Source organism: Leuciscus leuciscus, assembly GCF_965113295.1.
Source record: "Leuciscus leuciscus genome assembly, chromosome: 1".
NCBI classification, from domain to species: Eukaryota; Metazoa; Chordata; class Actinopteri; order Cypriniformes; family Leuciscidae; genus Leuciscus; species Leuciscus leuciscus.
In genome coordinates, this window is record NC_138725.1 from 20525664 (window position 1) to 20553468 (window position 27805).

Consider the following 27805-nt stretch of genomic DNA (forward strand, 5'->3'; position numbering starts at 1 on the left):
TCACAGTGTGAACACTTGTAAGGTTTTTCTCCAGTGTGAATTCTCTGGTGCCTTTTTAAATGTTCAGCTATAGTAAAAGTCTTCTCACACTCAAAGCACATGTACTCTCTCACACCAGTGTGAATTTTCTGATGTGCATGTAAATTACTCAGCAGTGAAAAACTCTTTCCACACACAGAACATGAATGCGGCTTCTCCTTCGTATGAACTGTCAGGTGTCTCTTCAGGTCTGATGCCCAGATAAATGTTTTGCTGCACTGATCACATGTGAACGGCTTCTCTCCAGTGTGGATCCTCATGTGAATCTTAAGGGATACTGATTGTGTGAAACTCTTCCCACATGTAAACGGCTTCTCTCCAGTAAGAACTCTCATGTGAATCTCAAGACTTTGTTTGGTTGTGTAACTCTTTCCACACTGAGTGCAGGTGAAAGATTTCTTGGCTCTTCTTTTCTTTAAAAATGTCTGTTTAGTCTTTGAGCGACTCAAAGCTTTTTCTCCAGGTTTGACATGGTGTTCCTCCTCCACTTCACTCAGTTCTTCACTCTCCTCCTTCACTTCTCTCAGTTCTTCACTCTCCTCCTTCACTTCACTCAGTTCTTCACTCTCCTCCTCCACTTCACTCAGTTCTTCACTCTCCTCCTTCACTTCTCTCAGTTCTTCACTCTCCTTCACTTCACTCAGTTCTTCATTCTCCTCCTCCACTTCACTCAGTTCTTCACTCTCCTCCTCCACTTCACTCAGTTCTTCACTCTCCTCCTCCACTTCACTCAGTTCTTCACTCTCCTCCTTCACTTCACTCAGATCTTCACTCTCCTCCTTCACTTCTCTCAGTTCTTCACTCTCCTCCTCCACTTCACTCAGTTCTTCACTCTCCTCCTCCACTTCACTCAGTTCTTCACTCTCCTCCTCCACTTCACTCAGTTCTTCACTCTCCTCCTCCACTTCACTCAGTTCTTCACTCTCCTCCTTCACTTCACTCAGATCTTCACTCTCCTCCTTCACTTCACTCAGTTCTTCACTCTCCTCCTCCACTTCACTCAGTTCTTCACTCTCCTCCTCCACTTCACTCAGTTCTTCACTCTCCTCCTTCACTTCACTCAGATCTTCACTCTCCTCCTTCACTTCTCTCAGTTCTTCACTCTCCTCCTTCACTTCACTCAGTTCTTCACTCTCTTCCTTCACTTCACTCAGTTCTCCACTCTCCTCCTTCACTTCACTCAGTTCTTCACTCTCCTCCTTCACTTCCATCAGGTCTGAAATGAAAAAAAGTTAATTTAATTTTCAGTCAGGTGTGGATTAATGGGTGGGCACGGATCGGTGGCAGATTACTAAAACTTTTTTATTTTTATAATTATAATAATAATGAATTAATAAATAATTTCATTTTAATAGTTTCCTGAGGACATTTATGTACAGTAGCTACGAAAAATAGCTACAAAAGAAAAATATTATGTTGGCATATCACGTGTCAGTCCAGTGATGCTATCACGCAACACCGTGTTAGCGTGTATATAAGCTTAAAAAACCGAGGCCCCTCCGTATATTCACCAGGCCCACCTATTAATGACGTTCTGTATCCGACACTGTTTTCAGTACATGAAAAAGTTAATTTAATTTTACATCCTCAAAACAATTCAAAAGAGGAATATGAAGTCAAAGGACATAAAAGTGAAAGGACAACTGGCCCTCGCATTAAATTCAAGGCACTGATGTTTGCTTACAGAACAACCACTGGCTCTACACTACAAAACCAGTTTCACAGACCTTCGCCTGGACTGTTCCCTGCTGGAGGAATGACCTGCCGAACTCAACCCGAGCTGCTGAGTCTTTAGCCATCTTCAAGTAAAAAACATTTAAACAAATGCGATGTGTATTGTGTTAGACTAACTGGGACTGGTCACAGCACCTGCATATTGTTGCCCTATTGTTAGTTTGATTGTTTCTATTGCTCCCTCAATGTTAAGTCACTTTGGATAAAAGCGTCTGCTAAATGATTAAATGTAAAAGTGAACCCTAATGTAATAGCAGAAAGTAGACAACTTTTATAAAACATTACAATCACTTTTATTCGCCATTTTATAAATGAATTACACATCCCTGAAAGTTTCTATGAATGAGTTACACTGATCTTCCAATTATTATTTTTAAAACATTATAGGTGCAAATCCCATGTTTTCCCATGTTTCTGAAGTGAGAACTGTTAATTATATTTGATCAACAACACAATTATCAAATATTATATTAACTAGGCCTGAACAAACTGGAAAAAACTGACGTTGCAATATTTTGTTTTTATGCGACATATATTGCGATATGAAAACAATTTCACCTGATGATTTGAATAATGAATCATTCTAGATTAATTGGGGAAATTGTGTAGGGTAGTGCATCTGGATAGAAAATAATAAACAAATTACAAACATAGATAATAACAGCAGAACAAAGACACAGGTTAAATAAGCAGTGGTTTATGTTTCTCAGGTAAATTAACTATTTTCAGGTACAGACATCATCCAAATAATCACATGTCAAATAACACTGCATAGTTTTCACTGTATAAATTAAATATGATACATATAATTAATACAGTTATCTTTGTTAAAACTACAAAAGGGATTTTCTCTTTCTCTTTTGATGTTTGATTAACTTTGATTAACGTATATTGGGCTGCTGTCACTTTAAGATGAATGCACTATCCAATACCTGTAATGACAAGCATTCGTTTTCTTTCTCCGTTTACAACTCATAACCGACTGCTTTTACGAGGAAACTCGTAGAGACGGACATTTTGACTTAATTTTCTGTGTACTTGTCTGTTCAAGCACCAATAGATAACAAAGGGAAGGGAATTCAGTGTTCATGAACTTCATTCTATGGAGCTTAAAATATGACAATATGATTTGAATTTGAATTGTGTAAATTTGAATTATTTACAAGTGAAATCTAACAAAATTTAATTTTAGGTGGTAGTTTAAATATTTCTGAATTAGATTTTTTTTTTACGAATATTGAACATTTGAAATTTAACAAATTGAAATGTTTTTATGGCTGAATTTTATAGACATGTATTTTCAAACAGCTAGTTTTTTTGTTCTGAATTTGTATACTGCAAATATTCAGTTTAAAAAAATACAGATTCAAGTTTTCAAGATGAAGAAATTCGGAACTTCAAATTCAGTTTTCTAAAATTCAAGTTCAAAAATTCAAGTTCAAAAATTCAGATCTTACAGAAAGTAGGTCACAGGTCATCCACAGGGAAGAGTAAAGGATCTCAGATAAGTCGAACAGAGCATTTTGGCTGCACTGCAGTAGTTTTCTGCCGCAAACGCGGTGATGGTTCAAGAGAATCCGTGTATCTTTAGTTCAGTCGTTTTTTTTATTTAATATTAAGAGTAGAAAAATGAGAAAACTTGAGTATTAGATTTCTAATATAATAATAGTCCGCTGCAGCAGTTGCACGGAGCTTACAAAACGCGTGTATTGCAACTATAGGCTACATTTAATTTTCTCATCAAACAACTAGACTAACGAATGGCTCGGTACAACAGAAGAGCCTAGAAAGGGCTTTTTCTCTGTGTAGACCAGCAGTTGGTCTGAATTTGCTATAACCTATAGCCTATTTTCTGGACTGTATAGGCTAAGTCACGTTTTATCATGAAACACGCTGTGATTTATTCCAAAGTGACTCAGGCATTTAACGTTAAATAATCTAAATGTTGACTTTCAAAAGTAGGCGCGCCAAGAAGGCTATTCTCTGTATTTTGGTTAATTTTTGGTGAGCGCCAGAAAGATCTAGAGACCGAGACGCGCTAAAGCAGCGCATCATGTTAATATATATCTATTATTAATGAGTTGGAGTTTTCAGGATTTTGGAATTTGAAAAGTGTTTATTCAAATATTATACAGCTTAATGGGTTACATTAAAACATGTTATTGCTATAGGAATGGAGAAGCCTATTTTCATAAAAAAAAAACTAAACTAAACAGAAATAAGCCAAAGAAATGTTAGTGCAGTAAAATCAGCCGTTGTAATCAGTTATAAAAACTAGTGAGTAACAAAACATCAGGCAATAGATTTGAATATCGATACAATATGATATAAATTAATAACAGAAAACAACATACCTGTTTGAATCAAAACTGGCAATGAAGGAAATCCATTGTGATTGCTTCTGTTAAAAATGTTGTAGCTGTTCTTTGTAAGAGATATTTCCAGTTGAAATGTTTGGAGCGAGGTCTGAAGATAAGATAGATGCAGCTGTAAGTCGCTCGTCTGACAAACAATTACAGTTAGAGAGCGTCAAATGTGGGAAAATCACAATGATGACTTTTTTTAAGTACAATTGTTTGTAAAACTATGTGCACTGAGGACAGACTCGTTGGGAACTCAGTTTGAAGTGAATGAAAGAAGCTTCAGAGATCAGGGAGTCAGTTCTCCAGGCACAGCCCACAGCCCACAGAGCTCACGCGAGAATCTCAAGGACACTCAGAAACAGTTTAACACACATCCCAGCAACAGACAATACATGTACAAACAGGTTTTGATTTAAACTGGGAAAAATAAGATTGTTATGCCAAATTGCCAGGTAAATAAACCTGACTTACTGATTTGACTTAGAAGATTCAAGAAATGTTGGGAGGACTTCACATCTTTTATACACCAACCAGACAATTTTAAAGAAAACACAGTGATGTGGTATTAATAAAACTGATAAGTTAGCTTGAATTAGAGAAAAGTATAATATATTACAGATATTAGACCAAATTAAACACCTAAGTGAGAAGTGACGGATAACAGGATACAAATTCTTAAATGGGGACAGAAATAGGCTTATAATATCACTATTGTACATGTTAAAGATATAATTGAACTATAAAAAGTGAGTATGCAACAATAATGATAATAATAATAGCTGCTGGTGCGAAGAGGAGCAGGAAATGGAAACGGAGACAGGGGGTTTCGGCCAGTGGCGATATTCACATTACTTTCAGTTTATTGCTCGAAAGGACAAAAATATTTGCGTGAAATGCACTCTATGCCCAGGCAGCAAGTACTGGCCACTGTACTGTTACCACGCATGTGCAAAATCTGTTTATAATGCACACGCGCAATTCATTTCAATCACTTCCAGCAATGGATTAGATGGCAATAAGTCAATAAGCATTATTTATGTTTTGTATTACTGTAAATGTTTTGTATTTATGTTATGTATTAAAAAGTTGCACTTTTTGCTCGTTGCACTTTGAAACAGAACCCACATTTTCTGGCATTGTAATCATGTGAAAAAGTTATGGTATGAGGTGTCTATGTTTATTAAGGAAAATGTACTCTTTAATTTTGTTTTGCATTTTGAAAATGTAATTTTTGGATATTCAAAGTATGATAACAGTGTGATTAAGGAGGCTTATGTATATACATACATTTTACATACATATATATTTTATATATGTGTGTTTTGCTCCCCTGGCTCTAAAATGTATGTTGTATTGTTTCGTTGTTTAAAGCAAAAAAAAATATGTTTTTTTAACAATTGTGGTTTTGTGTTAACGGCTTTTAATTGTAAGAGATGCCATAGAGCGCGTCATAAATGTTTTATATTTAAAAAAAAAGTTATGACATGTTAATGATATGTTAGCCTATACAGTATGCTAGCATTCAAAATGACAGGGTTTCGGCGAATCTTAAAATATGTAAAAGTCTTAATTCACCTTTAAACAAATTAAGGCTTGAAAGATGTCTTCAAATAGAGCAGAAAGACTTCAATTAATGAAGTCATGTAGTTGATTGTTGCATGTACTGCAAAATAAATGTTGTTCCCCAGTATCAGATCATACTGTAAAAGTTACATTCCTGAATGTATTGTATGTACTGTAAGTTATGTTAAATAAATGTGTGGTAAAATTAATTAAAAAGTAATAGAGTTAAACATTGTATTTTGCTTTCACTGACATTCAAGATGTTCAGGGACGTTGTCAGCAAGCCCAAATCCAGAGAAGAGTCCCACTTTATATGGCTGGACAGTAAGTTCTTTAAATCTAAGTTGTGAGTACTGTAAAAGGTACTTGAGAAAGTCTGTCTTTCCGTCCTTCAAAACTTTCAGCTTGAAAACTACTTTGAATTTCAAACTGAAAACCTTCAAACTTCAAGCTTTTAAGGCACTTGGTGTTTTAAGCCCCCAACGGCGCCTTCCAGGCAGCGAGGGGATGGGTAGGTTTAAGGTTGAGGGTAGGGTTAGCTGCCTCTAAGGAGCCATTGGGGGCCTAAAACACCATCAAGCAGCTTTTAAAACTATTTCAAACTTTCAGGCTTTCTCAAGCCAACCTAAAGTTAGCCTTTCTTGACAAACTTTCTTTTTAAACTAGTTTATGTTGTTCATAAACAAAGTAAGTCTCTTAGGTAGGCTACTTTACAGACAAAGCCAATCACACTCAAACATACAGTATCTTTGTCTAACATCTTCCTATAATATGTATAAAATACTTAAAAAAAGAAATTCCTTGGATGACTCTGTACTATGTTAATGCCTTTCTTCAAAATAAATTAAATATTGTTTGTTCTGTATTTTATACAAATTAGGTGTTGTGAACCGGAGTGTATTTTCCAGACAATATAAGCAAGAGTTGCGGTTGCCCTGCTCGTTGACTCTGTGCTTTTGCACTGCATTGCAATATACAAGGACTGCCCACCTGGGTGTGTGTGTGTGTGTGTGTGTGTGTGTGTGTGTGTGTGTGTGTGTGTGTGTGTGTGTGTGTGTGTGTGTGTGTGTGTGTGTTGATGTACAGGTATGTATTTGATTATCTGTATATGTACATATTTCTTTTATACAATTATCATCTTTGTTTTGAAATAAAATTGATCAGTGTTATTAGTTTGGTTTTTTGAGTTGGCATGCATAAAATGGGATACAGAGATTAACAATGTACTGTATGTAGTTGGTTTAACTTCATTCAAACTACTTTATTGGAGTAAATATTTTATAGCCTATATAATGCACAAAAATAAACAATTATGAACTATTACAGAGGAATGATTAAAATAAGAAATATATAAGGTGTCATTATGTTTACAGTAATTTTGTAATTTAGACAGTGAAGTGCAACAGAATGTGAAAAACTTTAAAGAAAATACTACACAGATATTACACAATATACTCTGAAATTCCTTATAAGTTTACCTTAGATCAGGCATAGTTAAAACTATGTACTCCTTTTTGCTGCTTTCATTATTACTTTAGAGGTAACATTTTTTTTTTTATATTATGTAAATTTGCGCGCCACCGTGGTAACACATAGGTGACGTCACCGCGCTACAGTCAGCAGGCAACGAGCGACTCGCGAGGAGTATTTGGAATTGACCGAGAGAGGTGGGTGTTCACATCAGTCCAATGTAAGCTTGAAATATACCTGTTGTAACTTTAGTTTTAGTGCACATGGTAACTTGTACGTGTATTTTATGATGAGTGCACATACATTTAGTCGAGATGTGTCGAGAACTGCTGTTTTGAGAGCTTAACATGGCTAACCTCATGGTTTGTTTTGCTGTGTGCTAGCGCTCGCCAGTCTGTCATCTTGTCATGCAGCCCACATGTTTCAGTTGTCCTTTTTCTTATGTTAGGCTGATTCTGATTGACAATAGAATCCTAAACTTTTGCTCTTTTTGAAATTGTACATGTACTTCCAAATACCAGGTTTAGAATATAATGTGTTCATTTAAAAGATGTATTGTATTGATGTCCAATGGCACTGAACAGCACAGATGTAGGCAGCATACATTTTGCTTCATGCATGTTACTGTATGTGTTAACTATTGAAAGGAAGATGGTTTATTTCATGTTGCATTATGTTAATGTAAAAGCCCATAGTTAAAGGAGTAGTTCACCTCAAATTGAAAATTTCCTGATAATTTACTCACCCCAATGCCATCCCAGATGTTCATGTCTTTATTTCTTCAGTGGAAAAGAAATAATGTTTTTTTTTTTTTGTGGAAAACATTTCAGGATTTTTCTCCACACAATGGACTTCAATGATAACCAAGATGTTGAAGTCCAAATCAATGCAGTTTCAAAAGACTTTAAAGTGCTTCAAATGGCTCTGCACGATCCCAGCTGAGGAATAGGGTCTTATCTAGCAAAACGATCAGTCACAGTCAAACGTATATTTTTTAACCACAATTGTTCGTCTTGTGCTGGTCTGTGACGCCACCAGGCATTACATCATCACATTGGAAAGGTCAAGCTAGAGGTGGGCGATATATCGTTTAGACGATAATATCCAAATTGTTGTCTGGACGATATGCAAAATTGGGATATCGAATATTTCATAATTTGTACAATCCGACCCCCAAAACATGAAAAGAGCTGAAAGAAGTTAAAGAGAAAACAAATAACGCACACTATAACCGTCTAAACAATTATATGTAGCGATTTTAAATACTAGGGCAGTACTATTCCCGGAAGCACCCTCCGAGTGGCCTGGCGCGGGACGTCAAAAACGCACATTCATAGGCTACGTAAATTCGAAATAGTGCGCGCAGAAGCACATGCGCAAAACCGTTTTGTTAAATGATATATTAATTATTTTTATTTTTATCATATGTCATTTTACAAAAGGACATTTTACAGACCTAGCTACGTTTTGCGCATGTGTTCCTGCACGCACTTTTTCAGTCACAAGTTCACAACACAGCAATCAGAGGAGGACGCGTTGAAAACTCTAATGCTCTTCCTTCATAACTCGTACTGAGAAGGTTTGAGTTGCAGAGGAATTTGTGATTCTTTCACCTGTTCAACCACATAAAAGTTTCGTAATTAGTAAGTCAGCGCTTTTTCTCTTGTTGTTCTTATGTGCTGAAGGGCCGTTGTGCCTTGGTGAAACGGTGTTTGTAGCCACGTGAAGAGCTCTTTTCCAAAACACCAAAAACCTAAAAAGCTGCCTCAAAGAACCAGCAAAAGTAATGATTATGAATATGTAAAATATTGCAATAAGACATTTTAATTGTTTATTAATTTGTGTGTCGGCTGCAAAGATGATGTTGACGATAGGCTATTGACTCGCGATCTTCGCAGTAAGCTAGCTAGTGAACGCAGGAGAAATGCACATTTATTAGGCTACATAGTTTTATTATGTTTTGGATGGTTTTGTTTAGAACCAGCTTTCTGTAAATATATTTCACATTTTTTAGGCCTGTGAGGCGATCGTAGGCCACGGTTCGGTTCATGCTGATATAATCTCCAGTTCAAGCACCTTATTTTGTGCTAGCCTCCTGTATTTACTTTTTATGTATTTATGTTTTAAATCCAGGAAATTGGTAAAATTAAGATACAATTAATACAAAACGAAATTCGTTTTAAAGAAAGGCTTTGTGCTTTCTGTTTTGAGGTCTCTGTGAAAGTTTGAAAGTCAGAGCGCTCGCGTCCATAATGGAGAACTGTCACGTAATATTGTTTTTTCCTCATAAATGCAAACACGAAAAATAAAAGACAAAATACTTTTTTTTAAAAAAAGACAAACTATCAATTTTTTGGGGGAAAATGATGGCTTTATAGCGTTTTGGGGAAAAAATGGATGGATTTATAGCGTTTTGAAAAGATTTTTTTTACTTTGAATTTATCATCAACAATATTGTTGTTTGATTTAATAATCACTGTTGCAAAAGGTGCCTAATTCCGTTTTTTTATTAATTTTTTTGTAAGTGGAAAAAGTAGGGGCTACCTCAGATTCTGTTCAGTTAGCTCCTTTATTGTTTTTTCTATAGCCTACAAAGGTCAAATGGTCAAATGCAGCAAGTCAAAAGTCCAACTTCTTTGCCAGTTTGCACACATTTCTTTGAAGGATGGCAAAAATATCGTCTGAATATCGATATCGAGATATTGGAAAAAAATATCGAGATATTCATTTTTGTCAATATCTCCCACCCCTAGGTCAAGCTAGAAAAAAAAACTTTTTCTAGCTTGAAAACCGCGCTATTAACAATGGGGCGGTACATCCGCTCACTCTAGCTTGACCTTTCCAACCATAGACTGTAAAAAAAGATGGACGACGCCCCTTCGCTGTCTTCCATTGATGAGAAATGAAGCCGCCAGAGTCCCGATATGGCGCTGACATATTGGAACTTGAGTCTGCGCAGTAGCGATCTCGGGACCAGACCTGCGCAGTAGTGAGCAGGAAGTAAAGCCGCGAAATCAACGCTCCGCCCTCACTCTCGCAGAATGCACTGAGGGAGAGTGGATTCTGCACACTTTTTAAAAAATTGATTGCAGTACGAAAAGACGCTTGTTAAAATAAAGTAAATACAACAGACCTGCCAACCTGTACGCATTTTGCGTAACGGATACACATTTTGACTTAAAAGTACGCTGGTACGATTTGTCACTCTAAACTACGCAAAAACCTGGTAACGCCTCTGTGCACAGTGCACGCCCTGCCTCAAATCAAGCTACAGCAAAAGAAGAAAAGTTCGACCAATCATAGCGCTGGGTTCATTCCCCAAATAGCAAGCGGGGATGATTGACAGATGCGTAAGGCCTATCATTAAAAAGAGACTGAAAATCGACACCAATAAAGATTCCCGCTCGATCCCCCTTCCACTCTCGCGGCCGCCGTCTGACTGATGTCATAAGCGAGGACAGTACAGTAGTCACAGTACTTCTGACTCCTGAAGGTAAACGGCCTGGGGTCGATGTGGAAAGATGATTGTTGAGTTAACTTAATCTTATGGATTCGATGATCACACAGATCGCATGGATTATCTTAAAATACTCCGTTAAGTTATTCATGGTCACTCAGAAAAGAGGAAGACATCATTCAGTCATGCAAATAATAAAATGCTCAAGTAATGCTGAACTATAAATCTTGAAATCGCTATGGCTTAGTGATTATGAAAGTGTTGTGATTTGTGGATTAACGTTAGCCTACTGATAAGCGCGAGTCTGGAGAAACAGGCGTTTATTTATTCATTCATTCTCAGTGTTGAGAAACGTATGTGTTACGTTATTGTCTTAATTACATCTAAAGTAGCCTACCTAATTATGTTACATATTTATTTTGTATGAAAACTAGCGCGTTAGTTACTTATGGATTAAAAAGTACCGTTGTATCAGTGCTGCGCGAGCTCTCTCACAAACACGGACGCGCGCACACAGAGAGAGAAGATCATTGTAAAATTAAAATTGACGGGCTAAATTAAAATTTTGTTCTTGCTTGTTTTGTTTTTTTTCTGTCAAAAAGCATTTTGTATTATCCATCCCTGCTTTTAAAATTCGTTAAATGACGGACGTTTACTGTTAACACAGCCCTTATTATATGTCGGATTCGGAACTTATAACGTTATTTTTAGAATAAGTGATTCGTTATTCTATTATTGGACTCCTGTCTATACATTGCCAACTGTTTTCTATAAATATGTTTGTATTGGCTTACATTTATTCAGTTAATGCGTGTCCTGTTTAAAATGTGCAATGTTTAAATGCAAAGACAGCACGTCACAAATAGAAGCCCTTTTCCCTGTGGTATTTAGTATCATATTTGGATATTGGAAAATAAATATCCAAATAAATATTCCCCCCCCCCGTCGTCGTCGATACACAAAAAAAATTTGCAAGGTTGGCAGGTCTGAATACAATCTCCTCAGTCCTCCGAAGATCCCGAAAAAAATGTCCGTTGGTGCTTCAGTGACTACTTCACTCGAGAACCTGTCAATCACAGTTGTCAATCATGACGTTACACCACCGCATCACGTAACTAACTAAAAACCAACTTATTTTTGAAACAGACACTTGAACTTACATCAGCGTGATAAAAACACAGCAAATGAAAGAAACCACCTTTGGAAAAAAGATATCTGAAGTGTAATTTAATTGTTTAGTTGGTCTCATGTCCCATTGAATAACATGGGGGGGCGGGGCTTATGACCTATACTAGGATCAGTCACTGGGGGGCGATCGAGACGTTTTGGCTTCACTTTTCAGGGCTTGTGCGGCACGCTTGTTTCCAATGTGATGATGTAATGCCTTGCGAGTCGCAGACCAGCACAAGATGAACAATTGTGGTTAAAAGTATACATTTTTTTTCAATTACTGATTGTTTCGCTAGATACGACCCTGTCGTCAGTGCACCAGAACACAACACAGTAGTCAGACCGCGCCAGCTACACTTAGAAGTGTCATTTATTATAAAAACAAACTCAGTAATTGATATTTTTGATTTAGATTTTGGCCTCATCAATTCTCCAATAAATGCTGTAAATTCCCATCAGCTACCAGTAGGGCTGGGACGGTATGGATTTTTTTCTTACCGCGGTTGAAAAGCAAGAAATTCCTGCGGTATTGCGGTAAACCGCTTTAAACCTCAACTCCCCTCCCCACCCCCCCCACCCCCAGTTTTTTTTTTTTCTGCGACGTTGCGGCTGGAACAACAAACAAAGTGTGGCAATGATAATCTCAGGTAGTGTTTATGTGCTTTATTTAATGTTAAAAGCATGCAATGTGACTTTGAATATCGTTTAGTGCTCCAGCTTTGTAGCTGTAAAAGCAACAATGGATAATTCACCTCAGATCTTGAAATTAAACAAATGGAAACAAGAACGTTCAAACTGTGAACATACAAGTGTATTCTTTGACAAATATTGTTTTAGTAACTCAGTAGCCTATGTATTTTTAATAATGTTTAAATGGTGTAATATTTGTGAATTTGATTATGTAGCCTACTTATCCATTTTCTTGCAAGTGCCGTCAAGATTACTCTCTGGTGCTGTGAGTGTGCACTTGCCGCGACTCCGCGAGGGTTGACAAATGCGGTCTTCACGTGAGAGAATTGTGTTAAATAAGCACGTGCAATTAAAAGCTGAGGTCCTGCTTTTACTTTTTTTTTATTTACGGTGCGGCTTGGAAGCCGCGTCCTTCGAAAATAGACCAGGCGCCTATCTTTAGCGAAGCGGCGCGGAGAGACGCTTCTGAAACGCGCCGTGTCGTGGCTGTTGTAAACACAAGCATTGACTAGAGTGGGCGCGATCAGCTCCGGTAGCCGCGTCGCAGCCGTAACGCGCCACAGAGTGTAAATAAGGGGTTATAGTCAATAGATGGAATGTTATTATGTGTCATGGAACAACTTGCGAACTTGCGAAAGGTCGGATTTGCTCCATCTTTTGATGATAAGTTTTGTTTAGAAAACCTTGAATCCATGTAAGACACAATGTTATTAGACACAATCCATGTCATTAGAATCAATGAATCCATGTCATTAGCAGGCATGAAAACTCCTCACCTTTCGGTGAAATTCGCCGTTTTAAAACCAAAATGGGTCACCTACGTGATTTGTGCAGATCCGATGAGAAGATGTTTATGGGGGGAGGGGGGGTCGTGGTCGTGGCCAGCATTTACCCGCAGCTTTAAAAAACCAATCATCATTCCTAATGCCGAAACCTGACAGCCAATCCGAGTCAGAGTAGGGCAGAATTGTTTTCAAAGTCTTTAACACTGCGAGTCTGATGACACACTGCCGAACAAAGAACCGCACGTCGGAAAGCAAGCCTGAGGTAAGTTAGCTTACAATGTTAACTGTCCTGTCAGATACAGACAGCGATGTTGCCAATGTCATTATTTTGACATAGAAGAGGGCGGGATAATATCGCGAGTGGGCGCGGGCGCCGTGAGCGCTGAGCGAGCAGGAACAAGTAACAGTTAGTGAGTTGTCGTCGAAAAAGATGGATAACGCAAAAAAGCTGTCGGGGGCTAAACATAGAAAAAGAAAGAGGGGAAAGGAGATGGCATGTCAACTGATGCGACAGCAGCTAAATAAGTGGATGTTGAAGGGCTACAGGTAGGATTTTGTTTTGTGTCACACACGTCCAGGCAATGGCATGTAGTCTAATGCCATCGGGACTACCGGGAGATTCCCGGTGGGCCGACGTGCTTTTTGGGCCGATACATCTCATACTTTTTTGTTTCGTTTTTTGTCTTAACGGCCCATAAAACTCGTAAATCGGCGGCCCATTCGTTTTGTTTTGCTTAATTGGCGGCGCTGGGTTAGTGCGTAATTAGTGTGTAATGCATTGGTCAATAAAAAGTCAGCGTTAGTTTTTTTTTCCTGACACCCCATGTAACACGTAGATCAGCGGCCCATTTGGTTCTTTTCTTGATTGACACTGGGCTAGCCCAATCACACCTTTAATGTGAAGTATAGAAATATACTCTTTCAAGTATAGAAATTAGTACAAAACTAATTATGAAAGTTTCCTTTATTTTTCAGTGCATTTGTTTTACAATATATGGCTATTACTATCATGGGATTAATACAATTATTAATTTCATAACTATTATTATGTAGGCCTAGTAGTAATGTAGACAGACACTGTAACTAAAGTAATTTTTCTTTGTTTAATTTTCACCAGATTGATGAATTTAACATTAAAAAGCACTATATATATATATATATATATATATATATATGTGTGTGTTGATTGGATTGGATTTTTTGCTGCCGCATCCTTCTCACCTTTTTTACCCCTGACCTGTTTTCATGCCTGCATTAGACACAACGTGAACACATGTGAAGGCCAGTATTTATTTTTATTTGATTTTTTATTTGATTTTTGCGGTGATGATGGTGACGAGCTCAGACGTCACGCGTCACGTGACCGCGGTATTGCGGTAATGCGGTAACCGTCCCAGCCCTAGCTACAAGTGAAGATGAGCACAAAAGCATCAGAAGAGCTGAAATTAAGTTTATTAAAGGAACACTCCACCCATTTGGATTAAGCTTTGCAATGTTAGAAACCCTATAGTCATACTATTGAATGGTCGTGCAACATTTTCTCATTTTCCCCTGAGACGAGAGAAATCTGTATTTACCTCTTTACACTTCCTCCTACAATGACGCAAAAATCGTCATTTTGCGTCATTGTAGGAGGAAGTGTAAGAGGGGGGGATTTTCTGTTGAGACTACAAGCACTAGTTCCCACCCTTTCAAACCCGCCCATAGGGGGTTGGACCTAATGCGCTAACAGACCTATCACAGATCAGTGCCAGTGCGTTTGATTTCACCGGCAGAAACCTGCATGTCCGGCCATCGAGATCGTCCAAAATGTCCGGGATTCGGCTTTGCTTTCTACGGTCGCCATTCATTGTTTACATGCACACCTTTTGTTTCAATCTAACTGAATTCATTCCGATTGGTGAATCTGAATATAGTGTTTACATGAACGCTAAGTGATCGGTTAATGTGCGTTTTACCATTGCTAAGAAAATACCCTCTCCTCAATGAGAGATAGCCCACGAGACCGGTGCGTCTCACAGGCGGCGCTCATCAGTAATCACGCCACCGGCTTTTGCGTTCTACAGTCGCCATTCATCATGTTTACTGTGGCGAGCAGAACGAGGCTAGGGCCGCGGGAGAAAGACGCGAGGCCGGTGGCGTGATCGGTTGATGTGCGTTTTACCATTGCTAAGAAAATACCCGCTCCTCCGTGAGAGATACGAGACCAGTGCCTCACAGGTGTCGGTCATCAGTAATCACGCCACCGGCCTCGCGTCATTCTCCCGCGGCCCTAGTCTCGTCCTGCTCGCCACAGTAAACACAATGAATGGCGACTGTAGAACGCAAAAGCCGAATCCCGGACATTTTGTGACTACTAGTCACTAGACTACTAGACTACTAGTAACTTAGCTTAGCTTTATTGTTTACAACTGCTCTCTAACCGGTAGGCGTGGCTTGGGAGTGACCTCGTAGAGCAGCGAAGCAATTGCATTCTGGGAGTTGTTGTCTTTCATCCACATGAGCCAAAAATACATTTTCTGGCTTTTCTCAGTCTAGAAAGCTCCAAATTCAAAAATAATTACAAATTTTTTCTACATAAATGACCCAATTTAAATACACATTCATCTTTCCAGAGGTGGAGTGTCCCTTTAAAGAGGACAGTGAGAACATGAGTGATCCAGAACCCTGCAGAATGAAACACACTGAAGATCCTGAAGAACAAAGAGGTTGGTGTTTATTCTTCATTCATTCATGATGCTGAAGAACATTCATGCTAGAAACATTCAAGCACTTCATCACACTTAGATATGCAGTTAAACTATGAAATGGTACAGAATGCTCTGGGGTTTTTCAACAAATGGTCTGTAAAGGGAGTTCAAACTAAATACTATTTTAACTGTTTTATTTTACATTTATTTTATATCTGGTTCCCAATTTGCAACAACATTACAAGATTTTTTGTTATTTTTAACATAGTTTACAAAATTATAATTTTTTAGGAATAATCAGTAAACAGTAAAGTTACTGATAAAGTTGTATTTGTCAAATATCATACACGTTATTCATAGTTGTAAGAGATTCTTCTTACAGTGACTTTGGTAACAGGGTTGATGAATAGTCAATGCTACAGTTTGTGTAAAAACTGAGACATTGGATTGAGATTATTCTGTTGTCTTCCCATCATGCTGCAGAAAGAGCCCAGATGATGTCATTTCATGAGTGTCACATTTTTAAAGCTGTACTGTGGAGGTTTTTGTGTAGGAACCCGATAGCTGATGTTAGCAATGAAATGGTACCAAAATAATGAAAACGTAAAACTATTATTCGGTTTACATAGATGTCATAACCTACATGTTAACTGACTAAATGCAATTTGTAATTGTTTTCTAAAGTAACCTCATCACTTGAAGGAACACTCATGGACAAAGTCGAACTGGAAGCCATTTTAATCTTGCAATAATGCGTCCACTGTAGGAGTTAAAATGTCCTCAGAATGGTAGGGGCTAGAAATTAATATTCAGTTGGTAGTCATAAAATTTCATCACTAGATGGGAGAAAATCCTACACAGTGTAGCTTTAAGTAATGCTCTGTTTTTGAAAGGAGGGAAATCATGTCAGGAGTATCAGGGTTGAGTGAAACATGTAGGACACAGATAATGATAATTAAAATTGTTAAAACTACTTGAAGCTGCGGCGGCTTTACACCTTGAGCATGTGAGATTTCTATGGACACTGCAAAGGTCGTGTTTCCAACCCTTTATTCAAAAACTGAACTGACGGTGCAAAAAATCTTCAGAAAGTGCACAAACAGAGGTTGCTCCTTGACCATCCCTGAACTGTTAAAGTGATGATAAAAAAAATGGACTAACACAAAAAAACATATACATGTATGCTTTACATCTGCCAAAGTTTTTTCTTTTAAATAAAGTGCACAAAATTTTTTATATTTCTGTTTAAAGGGACCTTAGCTGTCAGAACAATAAATAATTTATAAAAAATAAATAAAAATAAAAATCAGAAAACTTAACAGGATTTGTTTGAATGTCAGAACTTGTTCTCTACACTACACTTACAAACTTGTTTTGTTTTTTTGTCAAAGATGTTGTAATCTTTTACAATGTTTGACGAACACATGTACACAAAAGACAAGTCTTGTGCATGGATAATAGGTAATAATAGCATTAATAATAATTATAACACAAAAGATAATATCTCTAGTCTATCCTAATATTAATTATAAATAAAATGTATACAATATTAAAAACAAATACAATGGATTGACCACCTGGTATGGCGCGTAAGGTATTTTGCAGCTAATCCTTTCCAAGCATATAGTGAAGTTTCCAGAATAAAGAATGAAAAATTCAGAGCTGCAAATTGTGGAATAAATATTCCCCTTGTTGTGGTACTTGGGACTAGTGTTGTCAAAAATATCGATATTTCGATAAATATCGATACTGAAATATCTGAACGATACCAATACTAATTTCCTGAAGTATCGATACTAGCCGAGCTGTCACTTTCACTTCTCTCCAAAGGCGCGTTGATAAACACCACACACGCACTCGTCTCATTCGCTCTGATTAAATAGCAAAAGTGAAGTGAATGGGGCCGATCACACTTGACGTGTTTTTTGCAGTGAGAGGCGCCTATTTTCAATTGGTTTCCAGCGAGCGTTCTGCGCGCTGTTTATGTGCCTGCTGCGCCTCGCGGGCCTTCCGTTTTAATGATGAAAGCTAGTTGCTTGAACGCCCGGAGAGTGCGATGATGGAGGATAAACTTGTGGTGCTCTCGCGGGTTACCAGGAGCTTATAACGACTTCACGAACCGTAACTACCACAATGTTAACAGAAAGTAAATAAAGTTAATAAAAGGCTGATTTGACGTTTACTTGACTGACAGGACAGCTGTTTCAGTGGTTGCCGAGCAACATAACAAACGCAGCGCACTGCTCGTTCTGTGTGATGGTAAGTGCAGCTGTGTGCCTCGCGTTTTCGAACCTGAAAAACGCGTTAGTGTGATCGGGGCCTAATATAGCTAAGCACCTGAAAGACCGACATCGGGATCTATATAAATAATTTCGAGAGGTTGGTAACTCTTCTCATTTTAACATTTCTGAAACATTAACCAAGATGGCCTAGTATTGTTGTTGATATGTGTGTGTGTTGTCTCGTTTTTTCACCGTAATTCTTAAAGTTAATATAATCTGACTGAGAAATCTTAGACAAGTAACGTTAAATATTTTAACTGTGGTCAAATGTAAATTAACTTGTGCTTATTTAACTTTATTCAAAAATTAGTATTTTATTCTGCAATTTGCCTTCATATCTTATCATCAATTTGATTACACAGATACTAATTAAACTAAACTGAGCTATTGAATGACATCTTTGAATTCAATAATAAAATGCCTTTAACTGAAAATGTTATGTTTTATCTTATTATTATACATTACTGACACTATATCCTCCAATTTGATACTGTTAAGTGCTTTGACACAATCTGTATTGTTAAAAGCACTAATAGTATATTTATCGCATATAATGCACACACGTTTGTGTTTAAATCTGTTCATCAAATAACGTTAATGTATTAACCAGCATTAATGCTTTTGAACAAGTGCACTACTTCAGGACATTTTTGTTCATGTAAAATATCCCTCATTGTCATGTTCTAGACTTGTTATATTTAGCTTTAAATAATAAAAAAAAAAAACTTAATATTGTGGCAGTTTTTTTCTCCGTGGTATCGAAAATGGTATCGAATATCGATATTTTTCAAGGTATCGTATCGAAGTTAGAAATTCTAGTATCGTGACAACACTACTTGGGACAGACAAGAAAGTGTTTTCATCTTCTGTTCACAGTATGCTAGTTCAGTGGTAATAATTCAATTGTTGTTTTTATTTATATTGTTGTCTATTTATCGAGCTTCCATGCCTCTTATATAGTAATTATATATTACTATGTACCAATTTACTAATGCCCAGACACACTCGGTCTCTCTCTTGCGCGCTCTCGGACACACTCGGTCTCTCTCGCGGCCTCTCGGACACACTCGGCCTCTCGCTCGCTGTCGGACACACTCGGCCTCTCTCGCTCGCTGTCGGACACACTCGGCCTCTCTCGCGCGCTCTCGGACACACTCGGCCTCTCTCGCACGCTCTCGGACACACTCGGCCTCTCTCGCTCGCTCTCGGACACACTCGGTCTCTCTCGCTCGCTCTCGGACACACTCGGTCTCTTTCGCGCGCTCTCGGACACACTCGGTCTCTCTCGCGCTCTCTCTGTCTCTCTCGCGCGCTGTCGGACACACTCGGCCTCTCTCGCTCGCTCTCGGACACACTCGGTCTCTCTCGGACACACTCGGTCTCTCTCGGACACACTCGGCCTCTCTCGCTCGCTCTCGGACACACTCGGTCTCTCTCGGACACACTCGGTCTCTCTCGGACACACTCTGTCTCTCTCGCGCGCTCTCTGCTCTCTCGCGTGCTGTCGGACACACTCGGCCTCTCTCGCTCGCTCTCGGACACACTCGGCCTCTCGGACACACTCGGCCTCTCTCGCTTGCTCACGGACACACTCGGCCTCTCTCGTGCTCTCGGACACACTCGGTCTCTCTCGCGCTCTCGGACACACATGGTATCTCGCGTGCTCTCGGACACACTCGGCCTCTCTCGCGCTCTCGGACACACTTGGTATCTCGCGCGCTCTCGGACACACTTGGTATCTCGCGCGGTCTCGGACACACTCTGCCTCTCGCGCGCTCTCGGACACACTCGGCCTCTCTCGCGCGCTCTCGGACACACTCGGTCTGTCTCGCGCTCTCGGACACACATGGTATCTCGCGTGCTCTCGGACACACTCGGCCTCTCTCGTTCGCTCTCGGACACACTCTGTCTCTCTCGCGCGCTCTCTGCTCTCTCGCGTGCTGTCGGACAAACTCGGCCTCTCTCGCTCGCTCTCGGACACACTCGGCCTCTCGGACACACTCGGCCTCTCTCGCTTGCTCACGGACACACTCGGCCTCTCTCGTGCTCTCGGACACACTCGGCCTCTCTCGCGCTCTCGGACACACATGGTATCTCGCGTGCTCTCGGCCTCTCTCGCGCTCTCGGACACACTTGGTATCTCGCGCGCTCTCGGACGCACTCTGCCTATCGCGCGCTCTCGGACACACTCTGCCTCTCACGCGCTCTCGGACACACTCTGCCTCTCTCGCGCGCTCTCGGACACACTTGGCCTCTCTTGCGCGCTCTCGGACACACTTGGTATCTCGCGCGCTCTCGGACACATTTAACACCGTTTGAACGTTTATTTTTATTTAACACCGTGGCTAGACTAACAAATAAACAGACGTCACCCGAACAAAATATCTCGTTACAGTTCAGTAGTAATGATTTCATGAACTTCTTCACTGAGAAAATAGAAAGCATCAGAACTACAATTGTAAACGTTCAATCTTCAATCGCGCCTTATAATTCAGCTTCAATTATCACCCCGCAAGAACAATTATCACCCCGCAAGAACAATTACAGTGCTTTACAACTATAGAACAAAAAGAGTTAAATAAACTTATCACTTCATCTAAAACAACAACATGTTTATTAGATCCTATACCAACTAAACTACTGAAAGAAGTGTTACCTGTAGTGGAAGAGCCTCTCCTCAATATTATTAACTCGTCTTTATCTTTAGGTCATGTTCCAAGAACATTTAAACTGGCAGTTATAAAACCTCTCATTAAGAAACCACAATTAGATCATAATAATCTAGCAAATTATAGACCCATTTCAAATCTTCCATTTATGTCTAAAATATTAGAAAAAGTGGTGTCCGCTCAACTGGGCTCTTTCTTGCAACAAAATGATATCTATGAAAAGTTTCAGTCTGGATTCAGACCGCATCATAGCACTGAAACTGCGCTCGTTAAAATCACAAATTATTTACTTTTAGCTTCTGACCAAGGCTGTATCTCAATACTAGTTTTACATGATCTTAGTGCTGCGTTCGATACTATAGATCACACATTACTCTTAGATCGACTACAAAATTATACTGGTGTTCAAGGACAAGCATTAAGCTGGTTCAAATCATACCTATCTGACCGCTACCATTTTGTCTATTTAAATGGAGAAAAATCGATCATAACTCCAGTAAACTATGGAGTGCCGCAGGGATCTGTATTAGGCCCTCTGTTATTTTCAATATATATGATGCCACTTGGAAATATTATAAGGAAACATGGAATTAGTTTCCATTGTTATGCTGATGACACTCAAATATATATTTCATCACGGCCGGATGAAAACGCTAAATTTTCCAAATTGACAAAGTGTGTTAAAGATATAAAAGCGATGATGCGTAATTTTCTTTTATTAAATCCAGACAAGACAGAGGTAATACTTATCGGTTAAAAAAACCGCCCACAAAACCTCGCACAATACAACTTTAACATCATAGGATGTCCTGTTACTTTATCCTCTACACAGTAAAAGACCTGGGTGTTATACTCGATTGCAACCTGTCTTTTGAAAATCATATTTCATGTTACAAAAACAGCCTTTTTCCACCTTAGAAACATTGCTAAGCTACGTAATATGCTATCAGTTTCTGATGCAGAAAAGTTAGTTCATGCATTCATGACCTCGAGACTGGATTACTGTAATGCTTTATTAGCTGGTTGTCCTGCATCCTCAATAAACAAGCTACAGTTAGTCCAAAATGCCGCCGCTAGAGTTCTTACGAGATCAAGAAAATATGATCATATAACACCGATTTTATCATCACTGCATTGGTTACCTATAAAGCTCCGTATTAATTATAAGATATTGCTACTGACTTATAAAGCCCTAAACGGCTTAGCTCCAGTCTATTTAACGGATCTTCTATCACCCTATAATCCATCGCGCTCTTTAAGATCACTAAATTCAAGGCTTTTGGTCATACCTAGGATATCCAAAACCACCAAAGGAGGGAGAGCATTTTCACATTTGGCTCCAAAACTCTGGAATAGTCTTCCTGATACTGTTCGTTGCTCAGACTCGCTCTCCCAGTTTAAAACTAGATTAAAGTCGCATCTCTTCAGCCAGGCATTCATATAATCCTACAGTTCAAACTACAATCCGGCCTCTAGCTCAGAGGAGAACTGGCCCCCGACTGAGCCTGGGTTCTCCCAAGGTTTTTTTTCTCCATTAGGTCACCTGATGGAGTTTTAGGACACCATTAGGTCACTTGATGGAGTTTTTCGGTTCCTTGCCACTGTTGCCTTTGGCTTGCTCAGTTGGGGATATTTTGGGGATATTTAATTTAATTTTATCAATCAATAAATTCCTCTTGAAACAAACTTTGTTGTATTATTTTAATTTAATACTGTGAAGCTGCTTTGATACAATCTGTATTGTGAAAAGCGCTATACAAATAAACTTGACTTGACTTGACACTCGGCCTCTCTCGTGCGTTCTCGGACACACTCGGCCTCTCTCGCTCGCTTTTGGACACAATCGGCCTCTCTCTCTCGGACACACTCGGTCTCTCTCTCTCGGACACACTCGGTCTCTCTCTCTCGGACACACTCGGTCTCTCTCGTGCGTGCGCTCTCTCGGACATACTCGGTCTCTCTTCTTTTGCAGCGTCGCTCACGTGCAGAGTTCGCTTCGCTTTTGTCCAGTCCGGCGCCTCATAGCTCTGCTCCGCGCTCAACTCAAATTTATTTATACTCCAACATCTCCGCGAATTATTGACTGGCGTGACACAACAAATTGATAAAGAAGTTCGTTGCCAACTTTTATTAATCGATTTTTATTGATTTCATCGATTCGTTGTTGCAGCCCTAATTGGAAGATAAATTGACATAATTCATGGAAAGTTTCAAGGACACATAATCAATTTATAAAAAGGCATGAAATTATAATATTTTATAACAGTTGTCTACTTTCTACCATTACATCAGGGCCTTTCACTTTATATTTCTCTCTTTGATTTATTATGATGCACTAAAAATTTTATTTAATATTTTTTTCTTTCATGTCAGACCTGATAGAAGAGAGCGAGGAGAGTGAAAAACTGAGTGAAGTGGAGGAGGAACATCATGTCAAACCTGGAGAAAAACCTTTGAGTCGCTCAAAGACTAAAAATATATTTTTAAAGAAAAGAAGAGCCAAGAAATCATTCACCTGCACTCAGTGTGGAAAGAGTTTCACAAGCAACTGTAGTCTTCAGATTCACATGAGAGTTCATACTGGAGAGAAGCCGTTCTCTTGTGATCAGTGTGGGAAGAGTTTCACAATATCAGCAAACCTTAATGGTCACATGAGGATCCACACTGGAGAGAAGCCGTTCTCATGTGATCAGTGCAGCAAAAAATTTGTCTGTGCATCAGACCTGAAGAAACACCTGACAGTTCATATGAAGGAGAAGCCGCATTCATGTTCTGTGTGTGGAAAGAGTTTTTCACGGCTGCAATATTTACGTGGACATGAGAAAATTCACACTGGTGTGAGAGAGTACATGTGCTTCGAGTGTGAGAAGACTTTTACTACAGCAAACAATTTAAAACTGCACCAGAGTATTCACACTGGAGAAAAACCTTACATGTGTACACACTGTGACAAGAGATTCAGTCGATCATCAAATCTGAAAACACACGAGATGATCCACACTGGAGAGAAGCCGCACACGTGTGATCTGTGCGGGAAGAGTTTTACTTTTAAAAGTCACCTGAAGATACACATGAGGATCCACACTGGAGAGAAGCCTTTTAAGTGTGATCAATGCGGGAAAGATTTCATTGGATCTCCACACCTTAAAGAACACATGAGGACCCACACCGGAGAGAAGGCGTTCAGATGTGATCAATGTGACAAATCATTTCTTAGAGCATCAGAGCTGAAGAGACACCTGAGAGTTCATACGAAGGAGAAGCCACATTCATGTTCTGTGTGTGGAAAGAGTTTTTCACAGCTGCCATATTTACTTAAACATGAGAAAATTCACACTGGTGTGAGAGAGTACATGTGCTTTGAGTGTGAAAAGACTTTTATTACAGCTGAACATTTAAAACTGCACCAGATTATTCACACTGGAGAAAAACCTTACAAGTGTTCACACTGTGACAAGAGATTCAGTCAGTCAGCAGAACTGAAAACACATGAGAGGATCCACACTGGAGAAAAACCTTACAAGTGTTCACACTGTGACAAGAGATTCAATCACTCATCATATCTAAAAACACATGAGAGGATCCACACTGGAGAGAAACCTTACAAGTGTTCACACTGTGACAATAGATTCAGTCGATCATCATCTCTGAAAATCCATGAGAGGATCCACACTGGAGAAAAACCTTACAAGTGTTCACACTGCGACAAGAGATTCATTGCATCATCATCTCTGAAAACCCATGAGAGGATCCACACTGGAGAAAAACCTTACAAGTGTTCACACTGTGACGAGGGATTCAGTGCATCATCAAATCTGAAAAGACATGAGAGGATCCACAGCGGAGAGAAGCCGCACACGTGTGATCAGTGCAGAACAAGTTTCTCTTTAAAAAGTGACCTGAAGCTACACATGAAGATTCATACAGTGTAGAAACCACATCACCACAGTCTGAAATCACAGTAAGTAGTTTGTTTTCATGTGCTGAGCAACAAAGTCTCTTCTGTGTATGTTAGCCACACATCTCCCTATAGCCAAATCTCTCCTCTCCACCTATAGCCGGTGTGTGGTGAGCACAGGACACTTTGTTGATTGACCATCTATTAACTTGTGTTCAACCAACAGGAATGTCTAATTTGTCAGTTCAGATCAATGCAAAAAAACAACACAAATTCGCTCTCTGACAGTAGTGCTAATGTACAAGCAGAACTACAGTAGCCTGGCAAGCCAGACGTACATCAAGATGTTTAGTCTGGCAACTCACCATAGACACGGTCAATCTGATGGGTGGGATAAACGGCTGTCTTTCAAATTCCCTCTGCACACAATAGGACAGCGCTTCAACCAACCAGAGCGTTTTCCCAACAGCCGAGCTAACGTTAGTTGATAGATTCAACTTTTAAATCTGGCCGACAAAACTACGAACACATCTTCCTTTTTTTAAGAATGACTTAAGTGCCGTTCTTTGTTCTTTTCTCAAAGAAAAACTTAACTCCAAGTCCTCCAGAGTTGCGGCCAAAGCCGATTCGAAAGACCGCTGTTCTCCATCCGCAGCAGCCGTCATTCTTTGTATTCAAGTAGCAGGGAACCGTCACAACTCTGTCGTCATATGTTAAGCCCGCCCCCGCCTACTCTATACACGACGTGATTGGCCTGACCCAATTTAGGTTTTTGCAGCAAAAAGGTCTATTGAGAGTTGCTAGACTGACCCTGGCTGCAAAATAATTTTGCTGCCGCTAGGGTGCGTCTAGATTTCTAGGCTAGAACTACAGCACAATACAGGGCTCTAGACTGTGAATAAATGGCCATATTTTGCACTATTTTGCACCCTTTTCCTGCCAGTGTGAGAGAGCTGTCATTTCTGCTGCATGCGAGAAACATCACAAGGCAAGAATGAAACCCCGCTACTCGTTTGAGCTGCGCAGCAAAAACAGCTTATCAGCTCGGAGCCAGACAGTGGTTTACTCGTGGGCCGATCTCGATCACGCAACAGCGTTACTACGCAGCGCTGGGACATCCATTGAGGAAGCATTTTAAAGGGATAGTTATAAAAATGCAAAATAGTTCCTAAAAAAGGGATAGGTAAATTAACCCATGATTTACTCACCCTCAACTCATCCTAGGTGTGTATGACATTCCTCTTTCAGTTGAATGCATCCATCCATCTTCCACTTATCTGGGGCCGAGTCACGGGGCAGCAGTCTAAGCAGGGATGCCCAGACTTCCCTCTCTCTAGACACTTCCTCCAGCTCTTCCGGGGGGACACCGAGGCGTTCCCAGGCCAGCCGGGAGACATAGTCCCTCCAGCGTGTCCTAGGTCTTCCCCGGGGTATCCTCCCAGTGGAACATGCCCGGAACACCTTCCCAGGAAGGTGTCCAGGAGGTATCTGTAAAAGATGCCTGAGCCACCTCAGCTGGCCCCTCTCGATGTGGAGGAGCAGCGGCTCTACTCTGAGCTCCTCCTGAGTGACCATCTCTAAGGGATCACCCAGCCACCCTGCGGAGAAAGCTCTTTTCGGCCGCCTGTATCCAGGATCTTGTACTTTCGGTCATGACCCACAGCTCATGACCATAAGTGAGAGTAGGAACGTAGATTGACCGGTAAATTTTGCAAAAATTGCGGCTCAGCTCCTTCTTCACCACGACAGACCGGTACAGCGACCGCATTACTGCAGAAGCTGCACCGATCCGTCTGTCAATCTTCCGTTCCATCTTTCCCTCACTCGTGAACAAGACCCCAAGATACTTGAACTCCTCCACTTGAGGCAGGAACTCTCCACCAACCTGAAGCGGGCAAAGCACCCTTTTCCGACTGAGAACCATGGCCTCAGATTTGGAGGTGCTGTTTCCCATCCCAGCCGCTTCACACTCAGCTGCAAACCGTCCCAGTGCATGCTGAAGGTCCTGGTCTGATGGGGCCAGCACGACAGCATAATCAGCAAAGAGCAGAGGTGAAATCGTGTAGTCCCCAAACCTGACACCCTCCGGCCCCTGGCTGCGCCTAGAAATTCTGTCAGCCGGACAGCCCTTAGCAAAGGGCCCCGGACCCCATACTCCCAGAGCACCCTCCACAAGATGCCGCGAGGGACACAGTCGAATGCCTTCTCCAAATCTACAAAGCACATGTGGATTGGTTGGGCAAACTCCCATGAACCCTCCAGCACCCTGGAGAGGGTATAGAGCTGGTCCAGTGTTCCACGACCAGGACGAAAACCACACTGTTCCTCCTGAATCCGAGGTTCTAAAATCGGCTGTATTCTCCTCTCCAGTACCCTGGCATAGACTTTTTTTCGGGGAGGCTGAGAAGTGTGACCCCCCTATAGTTGGAGCACACCCTCCTGTCCCCCTTCTTAAAAAGAGGAACCACCACCCCAGTCTGCCAGTCCAAAGGTACTGTTCCCGACCGCCACGCGATGCTGCAGAGGCGTGTCTGCCCCACAACACCCAGAGACTTGAGGTACTCAGGGCGGATCTCATCCACCCCCGGTACCTTGCCACCGAGGAGTTTCTTGACTACCTCGGTGACTTCAGCCCGGGTGATGGATGAGTCCACCTCTGAGTCCTCAGCCTCTGTTTCCTCAATGGAAGATGTGATGGCGGGATTGAGGAGATCCTCGAAGTATTCCTTCCACCGTCCAATGACATCCTCAGTCGAGGTCAACAGCCACCCACCTCCACTGTAAACAGCGTTGGTAGGGCACTGCTTCCCCCTTCTGAGGCGCCAGATGGTTTGCCAGAACCTCTTCGAGGCCGACCGATAGTCCTTCTCCATGGCCTCACCGAACTCCTCCCAGGCCCGAGTTTTTGCCTCCACAACCACCCGGGCTGCAGTCCGCTTGGCCTGTCAGTACCCGTCAGCTGCCTCAGGAGTCCCACAAGCCAGCCAGGCCCGAT

General features: G+C 40.5%; 2 protein-coding genes across 2 annotated transcripts in view; one reads left to right on the plus strand and one right to left on the minus strand.

The window, feature by feature from the left end:
- Positions 1-223: 223 nt before the first annotated feature.
- The window catches only part of LOC309493587 (uncharacterized protein), a gene marked incomplete at its 3' end in the record, with an annotated part of 198508 nt that continues 170926 nt past the window's right edge, over positions 224-27805 (minus strand). The window contains exons 3-4 of the mRNA XM_082162716.1: positions 318-1243; positions 224-229 (exon numbers count right to left, since the gene is read on the minus strand). Of these exons, the coding sequence (XP_082018842.1) occupies positions 224-229; positions 318-1243 (932 nt within the window). The remainder of the gene's footprint in view (positions 230-317; positions 1244-27805) is intronic.
- LOC309499716 (uncharacterized protein) lies at positions 7309-26605 on the plus strand. The gene is made up of 3 exons (XM_082171135.1): positions 7309-7366; positions 15887-15979; positions 23286-26605. The coding sequence occupies exons 2-3, from the start codon at positions 15922-15924 to the stop codon at positions 24842-24844; spliced, it is 1617 nt and encodes a 538-aa protein (XP_082027261.1). The 5' UTR covers positions 7309-7366; positions 15887-15921; the 3' UTR covers positions 24845-26605.

Excerpts from the sequence above, each read along its gene's own strand:
- LOC309499716 (XM_082171135.1), top strand. The coding sequence starts at position 15,922 with ATGAGTGATCCAGAACCCTGCAGAATGAAACACACTGAAGATCCTGAA. Across the intron at positions 15,980-23,285 it reads AGATCCTGAAGAACAAAGAG|ACCTGATAGAAGAGAGCGAG; the intron begins GTTGGTGTTTAT and ends CTTTCATGTCAG.